Here is a 14,772-nt window from a genome sequence, read left to right as displayed (position 1 = left end):
AACAATTTGCACTATATTTGATTTATTTCTTGTATGTGGGATTCCCCTCCCTCTATCTTCCTTGCTGACCATTTGGAAAATCGCTTTTGACGGTGTGAAGAACCCACCTTGATGGTCTCTGAGTTGGTTACTCTATATAACCCCACTGCCTGAGTGTACGTGGAACACGTGAGTTTTACATTTATAGATTAATCTGATTTTGTCTCAGATTGCTATACAGTGTTGCACTACTGCTGTTTTTTTACTTTTATGTTCCTGGATGAAATTTGCGCCCCTATTTTTTCACCATTACTTTGCCTGTACCGGGTTTGAGTCCTGTTTGGGAGCTGCACTTTCTATTAAGGACAGTATTAATTTTTTGTTTATCAACACTCACAGCAAATTATGTTTATTTAGTAATTCTCACGTTTAAGTAGTGTTATTTGCGCTTGCACCTTTTTTCTTCACTGTGTAAAATACTGAAATGTTTTTCCGTCATGCCAATAAAGCTTATTTGATTGGTACATGGAGAGAAAATATGGTGTGTGGGAAAATGAGTTTGTGAATCTGTGTGTATACGTACGTTTCGCCATTGGTCTTCGAGGGCGAGGAGATAGGTGATTATCTGGTCACTATAGCCACACACAAAAAAAATCACTAAGGGTTTGTTAGCATCTGAAAAAAAAGTTACATAACGTATGTACAATATTGTATCTGCAAGTCTGGTAAACAAATTAAACATTTTCTGGAATGATGATCTAACAGGATATTGTGGGGTTTATTAACTTTAATAGTACATAGGTAATTTATGCAATATGGCGCCCCTGCAACAAGTATATTGAACGTACTACAAGAAAAAGAAAGAATATATGAACATGTGAGATTCATATGCTAGACTGGATTCTCTCCTCAAACCCCAGCAGAATCCAATCCTCTGGCATCCTTCCTAACATTTTCAGTGACCATGCAATAGTGTACTGTGTAAGGAAAATTAAAACGCCCCATTCAAGCCCTAAAGTTCTCCTCACTAGAACATTTAAAAACTTTAACCCACAACAGTTTCTGGATGGCTTTACCAACTGCCCATGGCACAGAATCGATTTAATTCCCGACCCTGATTCTGCACTCGACTATTTCCAATCCGAGTTCTTAAAACTCTGCGATACCCATGCTCCACTACGCAAAATAAGGGTAAGGGGGGCCCATCTTCCATGGGTTACATCTGACCTTATTGCACTCTACCAGCTCAGGGATACCTTGTGGAAAAGCTACAAAGTAACTGGCACTACCAAGGAACTCAATAACTACAGATGCCTGCGGAACATGTGCACAAGGCAAAGAAGGCACGCAAAAGCACAATATTACTCTGACAATCTCCACCAAAATACATCAAACCCAGCTAATTTCTGGAAGGTTATCAACAATATATTCCAGCCTCCTAACCATCAACAACCAAGTAATATCACTAAGTGGGATATTACTCTGACAAACCCCACTGACATTGCAAATGCATTCAATGATTACTTTGTGGGGTGTGCCACTAACTTATTAGCAAAACACAGCCCAAACCACAAACCTGAATCTCATCCTGGGAGTGCCCACAAAGCCCCACCCCCTCCCAACACTGCACACAATTTAAAATTTGGCCCAGTATCTGAAGAGGAGATTACACAAGCGCTCCTCAAACTAAAACTAAGCAGCCATTGTGGACCTGACTTACTACAATCTAGGTTCCTATGACTTGGTGCCCCAGCCATTGCCAAACCAATTGCTTCCATAGTCAACTCTATTCTGTCTGCAGGCCATATCCCTAAGACCTGGAAAACTGCCAGAGATGTCCCAATCTTCAAAAGTGGGGACAAAAACACTGTCTCAAACTACAGACCAATCTCACTTCTCCCAATTCTATCCAAAGTCATGGAAAAATGTGCCCACTCCCAATTAGGCGACTACTACACCAAGACAAATTTCCCTAGCCAATTCAAATCTGGCTTTCGTCCCAAACACTCCACCGTAACTACCCTGCTAAAAGTTTGCAATGAAATCCAGTGTGGAAAGGAACGGGGACAACTCACTGGTGCAGTATTCCTAGATTTTGCAAAGGCTTTTGATACAGTTGATCATGCTATCCTGCTTAACAAACTCCAGAGCTCTGGACTAGGGAAGCATGCTTTAAACTGGTTTCTGTCCTACCTATCAGGAAGATCCCAACATGTGTCCATCTCAGGCTCTAACTCCAACCCCCTGGATATCACCTGTGGTGTCCCGCAAGGCTCTGTTCTGGGGCCCCTGCTCTTCTCAGTGTTCATTAATGATCTGCCCACAGCTTGTAAGGAAGCCTCAATACACATGTATGCAGATGACACAACCCTATATGCACACAGCCATAGCCTCTCTGACCTTGAACACATACTTCAGCCTGACTTTTTGAGACTCGAAAACTGGATTTCCCAAAACAAACTGTTTTTAAACACTGACAAGACTGTAACAATGGTATTTGGGACCAAGACTAAATTTTTAAAGCTTCCAGCGACTGAGCTCCAGATTAGAACCAACGCTAACACCACCCTAACCCGTCACTAGTTTTAAATACCTGGGCTTATGGTTTGACTCCCACTTAACATTCGGGATGCACATTGCTACCCTGACAACCAAGACCTATGCCAAACTAGGGGTACTTTACAGGAACAAATCCTCCCTAAGTCTCCTGGTCAGAAAGCGTATCGCACAGCAGATGCTAATGCCAATTATTGACTATGGAGACATAGTATATGGCTCGGCACCTCAAACCCACCTTTGCAAACTTGACACCCTCTACAATTCAATTTGTCGTTTTGTTCTCCAATGCAACTACAACACACATCACTGCGAAATGCTCAAAGAACTAGATTGGTCATCACTAGAGTCTAGGCGCAAAGTTCACCTTTCCTGTCTTGCCTTTAAATTCTTTATGGGCAAGCTACCCAGCTATCTGAACAAGCTCCTCACCCCTACCACATGCAGCACTTATCACCTGAGATCAGACTCCAAAAGACTGTTCATGGTCCCAAGGCTCAACAAAGTATCCGGCCGCTCCTCCTTCTCTTACCGTGCACCCCAAAACTGGAACAACCTACCAGAGACTCTCACATCCACCACCAGTTTAAGTTCTTTCAAATCTAAGACTGTCTCACATTTTAATCTGGTCTGTAACTGTTTCATACGCCCATAATATATATTTTCTTTAACTGTGCATGCAATGTCTTGTATATAATGTATTCCCTGTTCATTTATGTAACTGTATTTGTAACCATGTATTATTTGTCCTAACTCTGTGCCCAGGACATACTTGAAAACGAGAGGTAACGCTCAATGTATTACTTCCTGGTAAAATATTTTATAAATAAATAAATAAAGAACAATTACTAATAATTGTATTAATCATCTTGATGCTAGCATTGCGTGTCTGCATATAACTTAACTGATTAAATACCTTTCTGTTTTTATTTCATTCTATGTTGTTCTATATTCATGACCTCTCCCCCTGACTGATTCGTAATCCGTCATGCGGATTTTCAATGATAGAAAACAAACGGCCTTTTTGAGACTGGTCCATGGCAATCCACAGCTGAGAAGAACTCGACAATCCGCCGTGGATTCGGATTTGAGAAAGTTTCGCCCATTTCTACTCCTACTGTGTCCGGGAGCCTTCCAACATAGCACTTAGATTGTAAGCTCTTCAGGGCGGAGCCTCCTTTGCCTTATGTTCTCATTTACCTGTCGCACGTGTTGCCTTGTTTGCACTTCCTTTACCTTACATTGCACATTTTGTAAAGCGCTGCGTACACTGTGGTGCTACATAAATAAAATTATACATGCATACATTAGTACCATGGGTCACAAGGCAGTTTCAGCCTCATATGCTTAGCAATGGTCTTAAGTTAGGGAACTTCTCTTTAAAAAGAAACTTTAAGCAGATGGAAGTTTCTATGAACGCTTAAAGAGGAAATCCACGGCGGCGGATTTATTTAAATATAGGGTTGAAGCAGGGGGTCCCCGGAGCTGAAACCCGTTCATTTCAGCTCCGGGGACCCCCTACTTCCCGAGATACCAACCTGTGAATTAGGTGCCACTCTCCTCGGCTTCCAGGGTTCACAATATGGCTGCTGTACAGATATTTCCCAGCCTGCGGGCCAATAGGAAACCATGACGTCATCATCCCGGCTTCCTATTGGCCCATGTGACACGGGAGCTTCAAACCCGAAAGTCCTGCTTGCTGAGCCGAGCAGCTACCGGCACCTACTTCACAGGTAATTATCGCCGGAATTAGGGTGTCCCCGGAGCTGAAATGAGTGGGGTTCAGCTCCGGAGACCCCCTGCTTCAATTCTATATTTAACAAAAACTTTTTCTTTAAATTGCCGCCTTGGATTGCAACTTCAATATAACTATACAGTGCAGCATGTTCATTCCAAGCAGCAAAACAGGAGTTGTTTGTGTTTCTTTGTTACTTACCGTAACTCAGCCTGAGCTGTAAGTAAAGGTTACACCAGGTGTTCACAAACTTTCCCCCGTGTGCCCCCCTGCCTGTTCTCCTCGGCGTCTCGTGCCCCCCCACCTCCGCGCTGGGTCATGCGACATCATGACAAATGACGCGCTGGCTCATGCGACATCACGTCGCCATGGTGACATGACATCACGTGACCCCGCGGCGTCATTTGACACCGGGCTACCAGAACGACGCGGCGCTGGAAGGGAAGTGTATTATAGAGGCCTCGTGCGGTCAATTTAAATGCCTGGGGGGAGAGCGCAGGACCTATATAACTGCCACGCTCCCCCCCCCGAAAATATGGAGCGCCCCCCAGTTTGCGCACCACTGGGTTACATTATCTTCTAATGTAACAATCAACATTTACAAATAAATGAGTGAAATTCTAGTTTTTGGAGCCAGGATCCATGTCTACCCCTCCCCTCTCTCTCTTCCCTCCTGGCTATCCAGTTATATTGGTTACTACCGTGCAAGATCACTCAAAGTGTTATTCAATATTGACCAAAAGCAGGCTTTTTCAAATGAACATTCCCATTGAAGTCAGACTGTGGCGGGCATGGCATACTTCAGTTATTTTGCTCTATCTGCTTGACAGCCTTTTATAATAAAGAAGTTCGTTTTTGATTGTATACAAGCCATTTCATTTACACAGGTCATTGGAAAATGTATAGTTTATTAACTGCTGGGACCTGGCTTATGTATTACTGCACCAGTAGAGCCTATAAAAGGTAGTGGATTTATTTTTTGTAGAAATAGGAATTTTCTGATCAAAGATCAAAGTGCCACTTGGATTGCATGCAATGTTTAACTTTGCAACTTAGGTAAAAAATAAAATGGTATGTGGAATGGAGCTGTAGGAGCTCTTTTTGGTATGTGGAATGGAGCTGTAGGAGCTCTTTTTGGTATGTGGAATGGAGCTGTAGGAGCTCTTTTTGGTTCTATTTGAACTTTTATTAGATCTCTTAGACCCATATTCACTAACGGATGCCAAGCTTTAACACATTACACTCCTATTCATTAGAATGGGAGTTGGGTTGTGCTAAAGCTTGGCACCCACATTAAGGCCATCGTCACATTAGCCCATTTTAGATTGAGTAAAATATCACTGAGCCTGTTTTAGGCGGAGTTATATGTAGCGAGAAGGTATGATAGTTATCAACACCCAGTGCTGGAGGCATAAAGAGATTCTTTAGTACTAAACATTGTAAGAAAGGGGGTTTTAATTACTGTGCATGAATAATGTACAAAGACGAGCACTGAAGAGAAAGTCGATGTGAAATAATAAGGGATAAAACCATGCTGAATACAGAAAAAGACAGACACAATATCCGGTTAGCCATTACATAATTTAATGAAAAAAGTACTTGTAAAATGGGGACATCAGAAAAAAGCTCAGTCCATCTTTGAAAATTGAATATATACATATTTATATATGTAAAAAAAAGGAATAACACAAAAAAGATTTAACAAACAAAAGTTAAAAGATAATACTTTAAAAAACATTTCACCACCAATTAATGGAAATTAGGCAATTACAGGATTGTGGCTTATATTTTGTACATCAAACTGGGCTCCTTCATTCCACAGCCAAAGCTGCATTATCATTACATATATTAAAACTATGTCCCAACAGGAGATCTGAAGATTACATCTGTTTTATTTGTAGAGGTACCACTCCCTTAATTAACTACTATCCAATCCAGAATGGTCAAGCGCCTGAGAGAGTTGCCTTCAAACTACATGGTGAGACTGTGTCTTTGTAACCATCAAGCCAATGACTAATAGGTCAGGCAAATAAATAGGTCAATAGAGTTATAAAAGACAAGAGCATGTAGAGTCAATTATCTTCCAGCAAACGGATGACCTCTGATTCTCATGATACAGCTCATCATTCATTACTGGTATTACAACCTGATGGGTCGTCCTAAGGGCCACCTACAGTACAGCTGGAATTGTGATCCCAGTGCTCCAATTCCACCTCTACAGTGCATAGGAGCCACAAGATAATCCAATAGACCACAGCCACACGCAAGAGAAATGTAGACCGTGCGGAGACCTCAGAAGCAAATCATGGGAATAAATACAGGAAAACAGGCTGCTTTATGGGGGGAAACAGTGGATTTTGGATAAACTTTTAAATAGTTTACCTCCTGATTGCCATTAAATGACAACCTGCCTTTTCACCCAGTGTCCACTTGACGAGAATGATTAAAGTAATACAAATGACCAGTCAGTGGTCCAACAAGCTGTACTAGAGAAGGTATTAAGTGGTCATGTTAGACCAAATTGAGATTTCCTTTCAGAAACAAACAAAATAAAAAACACGGCTAGGATATCCAGGATTGGTGTGGTGACAAGATGACATGAATATCTCTCAATGCCAAAAAGCCCTTCTCTGCATACATATGTTGGTTCTTTTGAATTTAGCCAAGAGTAAAACACATCAGAGCTATCCAAATGTCACCAATGAACAGACTTTTTGGTTTGTATTTCCGTGTGAGCACATTAATCTACGGTCTACATATAAATATATATATATATTTTTGCTATAGCTAAACAGGAATCTTTATTTAGAGACTTTTGGACAAAGTGGTGTTGACATTGTTTCCAGAGGACAATTTTTTTCATTTTATGTGATGAATGATGTGCTGTATATGAACAGTACAGCAGGTTGTTCATAAAACATATTTTTCATGCATGTTTGCACATTGACCAGGGTAATGGTACACAGGCCATTCCTCCTTACAGTGCACTGACCTGGCTTCTCAGTTAGTAACACACACAGCCATGTACCCACGCTCCGTAACACACACACAGCCATGTACCCACGCTCCGTAACATACACAGCCGTGTACCCACACTCCGTAACACACACAGCCGTGTACCCACGCTCCTTAACACACAAAGTCGTGTACCCACGTGCAGTAACACACAAAGCCGTGTACCCACGTGCAAAGCCGTGTACCCATGCTAGACTGTGTTAGATGTTAAGTGTATGGCGTTTTATGCTTTTTGAAAACAGCGGTTTGAACAGTTTGACAACACAGCAAATAGGAGCAGCAAAATGGAAAACAAAACAATATCAGGGGATAAAATGTCTGAGAAAAAACAAGGAGCAGTTTTTTGTAATTTCATATAATTTGTAGTTCGACTAACTCAAGTGCTTTAATTATAAGAAAGGCATATGACAACTAAACCTGGAAATAATTAGGCCCCATATTCATGGAAGCTTGATTAAACAAAAAAATAACAAGTATGTTGTAGTGTATGGTATTGTGTTGCGGCTCCAGCAATGCAATTTTCTGCAAGGTACTGGTGGCAATTCGGGCCATAAAAATAAGTGATTAAGTGGGTCCCTTATGTTCCCTCTCATGTGTTAAACTTTCCTTTTGAAGGTGGCAGTGCATCACATGATTGCTGATAAAGTATTTACTCGTACTACTCATCTTTATAAACCGTATTCACAAACTGGCACCTGGTACTTCATTGGGTAATATATTTACAAGTGCATTCCACTATAAGCAATTTCTGTACATCGGTGTCAAGAAGCAAAGTAGTGAATGCCGAATATTTACAGACCAAAGCAATGCTTTATCCATGGAGTCAGTGAACTAGGAGTATAAGAAGGTCAACGTGTTTGGCAATACTGCAACATTACATCACGCAATCAGAGGGGTGTTAAAAAATAATCTATGTGACTGAATGAGGAATTCCACTCCGTTTAGTAGTCAAACATACATCTACATACTGCAGGCTGCAAGGGGGTGCACTTCAATCATCCCTCTGAGGTACAACGTACAATGGCATTTTAAGATTCCTGTGCAAAGAATTATATTGCCCATTCACCTATGTAGAATCGCCATAACATCCTGCACAAAAAAATATAAAATAATATTAAATAAAAGGATCTCTCTCAACTGCCTAGTAGTCAGGCTAGGCTGTGCATCACTGTGTTTATGATGAATTAAGAACCCACAGATTCATACACATCCTTGGACAAGCACCCAATCACAGCCAATCTTTAGCTAACCCCTTCCTGAGCTCCCATCCATTACTACATCTCACATGTTTCACTGCATTTACTTCAGGGTTTCACTGTACCCCGTTTGGCATTTAGATATGCGCTAGCACAAAGACAAAGTATGGGGTGGTGCACAGGTTTTTTTTTATCACCTTTGCACTGAACTGTGAGGAACCATATTCTTTTTGCTCCTGCTGCGACTGTCTCTACTTGAGTCTCTATTGGGGCTCTCTCGGCTCAAACTGCTCCTCCTTAGCCGCATGTGGTCCTTGTTCTCATCACTTTCTGCCTCAGAGTCACTTAACTCAAGGTCAGGGCAGTAGCCATCATTGTCCTGGTATGGAGTCCCAGATGTCTGACAATCGAGCGCCTGTTTGCTCCACAGACGCTCTTTCGCAGACTGCCTCCTCTGCGGCTTTTCACAGCTACGGAGATCTTCTGTGGTCCTCACCAGGTTGTTGGTTGCCTCTTTGAAGGACCTGCTGAAATGCTCCATGGTGGATTTCCTGAAGCTGCTCTGACTAGCCAAGTGAGCTGTGATTAGAGACTCCTGCTCGTGTGAAGTCTGACTGGAGCTGTCCCTCTGAGTTTTGCCCCCGCCAGAGCTCAGCACACCATTAGACTTTGCCAACCTCAGGTGTTCATGCTGCACCTTCCCACTGCCATTTGAAGACTGCCCGTGAAGGACAGCTTGTAATGACAAGGGTTCCCCTGATGCATGAAACCTTGAAGTTTGCTGGCACCCTGGGCTCTGGATCTCCTTGCGTGAATGGGCGACTCCTCTCAGCAAGCCATTACTCCGGTGTTCAGAGGGGTACCTTGAGTAGTGTTTGGCTATGATCTCAGAAGACTCTTTGTGGGGCTCTCTGCTCAGACCATGATGAGAGCTGCTGTTATGGTCAGGGGGACGGGATCTGTTTGCAGTTTTCACAAAGCTGTTTTTGCAGTCCCCCAATGTGCTTTTTGGCATTTTCAACTTCAACGTGATTCTGGGAGGAGGGTAAAACAGTGTATTTTCCAGTGCACTTGATAAGGGTTGTCCTAAAAGGAAAACAGAAACAAAGCACATAAAATAAGGAGCATGTTTTAGGATTCTGTCAAATAGTGTTATAAAAAAGGACACATGGAAACACAGGTTGCTAGAATGACCTTAAACTATATGTTTTCTTACCGATAATTTAATTTCTCTTAGTGTTTCCATGACTGTGCATGACAATGGGATTTTAGGCCATCTTTTCAGCCAAGTTTTTAGAATAAAAACAGGAGAGAAGAAATGAAGAAACAGGGGGAAAAAGGATTACAATAGGAACAGTGACAACACATGCACTGTCACGGAGGGACTACGAGAAATGAAATTATCGGTAAGAAAATGTTCCCGTTTCACTAGCATCGCTCCATGACCATGCATGACGATGTGGACGTCCTAAAGCAGTCCCAAAGAAAACAGGGTCGGAGAATGTTATTTAATGACCGTTTGGAGAATTTTTCCTCAAAATACTCATTAAATAAAGCATTAGCAGAAATCTTGTATCTGCTGGTTCTTATACATATAAAAAGAGAGATCGAGCCGCTCACCTATTGTTATCCTAAATATAGTAGGGCAGAAATTGAATGTAAGGTGCATGCAGGGATAGTTGCAAAGCTATCTAGGTTTGATCCAAAGAGGATCAGAGGATTCCCCAAATTCTGCACTCAATACATACAGTATAGGATGGACAGCAGGGCTGTAATAGTTCCTCAGATAGGTATTCTGTTGGGAGGTCTAGATGACCACTAGATCAGCAATTCTAAAACCAAAAATAATAAAAAATTTATTACATCCAAATATTAGTACACAATGAAATTAAGTATACAATAGGAAATATTAAAATCCTCATAGTGGTGTGGTGAGCAAGTAGTCTCCTGGGTGTATATATACACCGGTATATATTTTGGCAAAGGATCAGTGCCAATGCGCATAAGTAGCGTGTATATATATTACATTACACCCTTGTGAGTCTACTACAAACTCCAGATGGGAGTATATAGTGTCATCTAGACCGCCTAACTGAATACCTCTGAGGGACTATTACAGCCCTACTATCCATCCAATGCAGAATTTGGATGCAGAATTTGGGGAATCTTCTGATCCTCTTTGATTCCTATACTGTACATCCAATTTGTATGGTCTGGTAAACACATGGCGCAATGGCTGCTTTACATAAGTGCTCTTAAGTTGCATGTTGTTTCTCTGCCCAGGACATCGGCATTGTTCTTGTTGAAGGGGCTCGTGACTTCCTTATTTGACTTGTTCTTTCCACATAAATCTTTAATGCTCTTATAACATCCAAAATGTAGACTTTCTTTTAAGTTATTTCTTAAGATTTGGGAAGAATGATGGAACCACGATGTCTTGATAGAAGTGTAGAGATTGTTCTTAACACTATCTTGTTTTGATGTATAATAAAGTAGGATAATGCTCTTGGCTCCTTTAGCTTCATGAATACAGAGAATAATGGTTCAAAAATAGATCATTTTGGGGCTTACAGAACCAGGTTGAGATCCCATGTGTCCCTAATACTTGGGCTCATTCTCCAAACTGCTTTAAAAAATGCTTGGATATGTTGATTTGTTGCAACTGGCTCACTTAAGAGGACTGAGAGCGCTAGCACTTGAAATTTTTGTGAATTTTGATGGAAGCTCTTCTCAAATTCTTGCTTTAAGAAATTCAGGATAATGACAATTGCTACATGTATATTTTGGAAGTTACTGGTTTTTGAGACTGCATTACCTTGGAGAAAAAACCCATCTTGTTCAATATTTTTCTTTCAATCTCAAAACCGTAAGCGACAATTAGGTTTGGGTGTGTAACAGGACCTTGAGAGAGCAAATTCAAATTTATTGAAGGATGCCATGGATGGTCTATAGATAAAAAAAAAATTCAACTCTGTATACCAAGTTCTCCTGGGCCATGCAGGAGCCACTAAGATCACATGTGCTTTCTCCAAATTGATTCTTTTGATTACCATGAAACAAAGGGTGTTGCCGCTCTCCAAATGTACAGAAATAATATATACGTGTAGATAAGGGGTGCATACGGGAACCAAGTACATATAGCGAGACGGGAGAGGGTTAAAGGGTAACCCAAAAGAATTCCTATTTGCACTCCCCTATACTAATAAATGGCTAGGAAGAATTCAATCCCTGGGTAAAACCCATACACCATGTAGTGAAATATAGTTAAAATACGTTTTAATTAACAGTTATGCAAAGACTAATATTAAAAGAAACAGGGAGTGGGTACAGGGAGTAGAGTGAGCTATTTGATCCTGTATTGGTTGCTGTAAGAGCACAGCTAACAAATATGTAAATCGCTATTGATGCGTCATAACAATCCTATGTATAAACCCTCTCACCAGGCACTGAGTCTCTCATGCTAAGTGAGGTGTGTAAATGTCTCAGTCATAAACAGGACTTGTAACACGCCCAACCTATGTATATAAAAGGCTATCACGTGATGTCCCTCCCTAGGGGAGTTTACGCTGCAATACATAAGATGTCAAAGCATATATCTGCCAGAATCCGTGGGTACACAAAGGCACACCATTACTGCATCCTTTTTGAGGGGGATACTGTAGATCTTTGCTTAAAGTATCAAATGCTGTATCAAGCTCCCCCCAAGTAGGGTCCCGACACTTTAGCCTCTAATAAAGATACAATCTATCATTAGTGCACAAAGTATAGTGTCAGCAAGGCGAATCTACAATGCAAAACTCTCATACAATGCTGCAGCCCTAATTCGGCAGTATACAACCTGGCATAACTCCATGCCCCGCGCTCTCTGATGACGTCACGAAAAAGACGTCATAAAATCACCGACGATCGTTTCGCGCCCCCGGCGCTTTGTCAAGGTAAGGAGGAGTGAAAAGAAAGCCACTTCGCTGGTGCTTTATGTAAATCGACCGGAGGAGTGGCTTTGCGAGCGGGCCAATCAACACCACGGGAGGGGAATCGCGCAGATGAATCCTGGCTACGGTTTAGGCCGAAGTTAACACTTTGTGTGCCAGTGATGATCTACATATAAGGTGAGTGTATCACATGCGTCCCTCTTGCTGTTTGCAATATAAGGGGCAATAATGAGTATCATATTGACCTCATATAGTAACGAAAGCATTATGCCATGGATATTAATAAAGATCCTGCGGGGTACAGATAGAGGTTACCCCCTACTAGTAGTGGTGCATAGGGTAAATGTCTGGGTATCCATACATTATATGGAATCCCCTCTCATTATTCTGATAGAATGGGCTCACTGTCAGCCAGTAGGTATGTGGAGGTGTAGAAATGTGTGAACATTAAATGACCGCCTCTAGGAGTCAAAACGGTCATGTGGAGTATAAGACCCCAACTGTATACACTGGTTTGCTCGTTCTCCAGGTCACCCCTCCGTCTGGCTGCTTGCCAATGCAGGCACTGGTGGAAATCAAAGAGGTTCCAGCCTCTGTTGAGCTGTTTGACTGTTAGTCCATGTGTCCCGTAATGATTTTACGACGGCCGCAAAGTGCGGATGGCCGTAAGTGAGAATTTATCGGCACTTAAAGGTAAACACTCCAATGATCGAGATATCCCACAGGAATACAAGTATCGGGTAAAAAAATCACCAAATTGACTTTATAAAAACATATATTCTATCCAACGCGTTTCATAGCAACGCTACTTCTTCAGGGATAGCCTTTTATATACATAGGTTGGGTGTGTTACAAGTCCTGTTTATGACTGAGACATTTACACACCTCACTTAGCACGAGAGACTCAGTGCCTGGTGAGAGGTTTTATACATAGGATTGTTATGACGCATCAATAGCGATTTACATATTTGTTAGCTGTGCTCTTACAGCAGCCAATACAGGATCAAATAGCTCACTCTACTCCCTGTACCCACTCCATTTCTTTTAATATTTGTATTAGTCTTTGCATAACTGTTAATTAAAACGTATTTTAACTATATTTCACTAAATGGTGTATGGGTTTTACCCAGGGATTGAATTCTTCCTAGCCATTTATTAGTATAGGGGGGTGCAAATAGGAATTCTTTTGGGTGTACCCTTTAACCCTCTCCCGTCTCGTTCTTTTCATTACCCTTTGAATCTGTGGAAAAGGTGGAAAAATGCATATCAGTGAGAAGTATTGCTAGGACGTCCACAAATGCTGTTTTTGGATCTCGGTTTCTGAAGCAGAAGAGCTGTATCTTGTTGTGGAAACTCTAAGCCACACTGGTGGTTGACCCCAATTTTGTATTTGCTCAAAATGTAATCTGCTGTAACATTCTCCCCCCTCTCCCTGAAAATATATATTACTGAAATTGCTGGAATATTTTTTTGCTGTGCCCATTTTCAACACTTGGAGATTTCTTTTGTGGATTGTAGATTCGGTGCCTCCTTGATGATTGATATTTTACTGGTGTAGACTTATAGAATTGAATTCTTAATTATGTTCCTGAAATTTGATGTGAAAAATGGGTTAACTGCTTTGAAAACTACTCTAAATTCTAATTATTTTTTGATAGCGTGGCCGACTACTTGTGATTCCATGTATCTGGAGTTATTTCACTTCTCCCCCCAAACTCATAAAACTGGCATTTGTCGTAATTACATTCCACTGTATGTGAAGAAGTGACAATTCCTTTTTAGAGGTTTTGTTTTAGAAGTGTTCACCATATGAGTAAGGTACTTGACTTGTTTGGGATTCCAAAGACCCTTGTTCCACACTCCGAAATCGTTCTGAAATTGTCGCTAATGGAAAGAACCCATGGTACCACCTATATAGTTGAAACCATTAAACCTAGTAGAGATGTACATTGCCTTGCAATCACCGTTGATAACTGATGTATCTGGTTTGAGAATTGTATTATCTTGTCTATCTTTTCTGAAAGTAGGAATACGTGTGGGGAGTGTCGAAAATCATACCCGAGAAATCTTAGTCTGTTGTGGGACCAAGTTGGTTTACTTGAAATTCAGGATCCCGCCATGTTCTTGTGAGATCTTGATTGTTTGGTTTGTGTGTTGCAACACTTCTTTCTTTGAACCTGCTTTGACCAACCAGTCATCCAAACAGGGAACTACAACAATTGTTTTTGGTCTTAGATGGGCTATCAAAACAGAAAAAATCTTGGTGAAAACACACAAGGGCTGTTGATAAACCAAAAGGAAGTAGCTAACATTGATAGTGATGCCTGAGGATAAAGAAACATAGGTACTTCTGATATGA

General features: G+C 41.3%; 1 protein-coding gene across 1 annotated transcript in view; it reads right to left on the bottom strand.

Annotated features, from left to right (window-relative positions):
- Positions 1-5,838: 5,838 nt before the first annotated feature.
- JADE3 (jade family PHD finger 3) overlaps positions 5,839-14,772 on the bottom strand; it is a 77,512-nt gene continuing 68,578 nt past the window's right edge. Inside the window, exon 11 of the mRNA XM_075590593.1 lies at positions 5,839-9,567. Coding sequence (XP_075446708.1) covers positions 8,675-9,567 — 893 coding nt within the window. The 3' untranslated portion in view covers positions 5,839-8,674. The remainder of the gene's footprint in view (positions 9,568-14,772) is intronic.

Source organism: Ascaphus truei, chromosome 3 (genome assembly GCF_040206685.1).
Source record: "Ascaphus truei isolate aAscTru1 chromosome 3, aAscTru1.hap1, whole genome shotgun sequence".
NCBI lineage: Eukaryota > Metazoa > Chordata > Amphibia > Anura > Ascaphidae > Ascaphus > Ascaphus truei.
The sequence above is the reverse complement of the archived record's forward strand: the minus strand, read 5'-3'. Positions and strand labels throughout refer to the sequence as shown.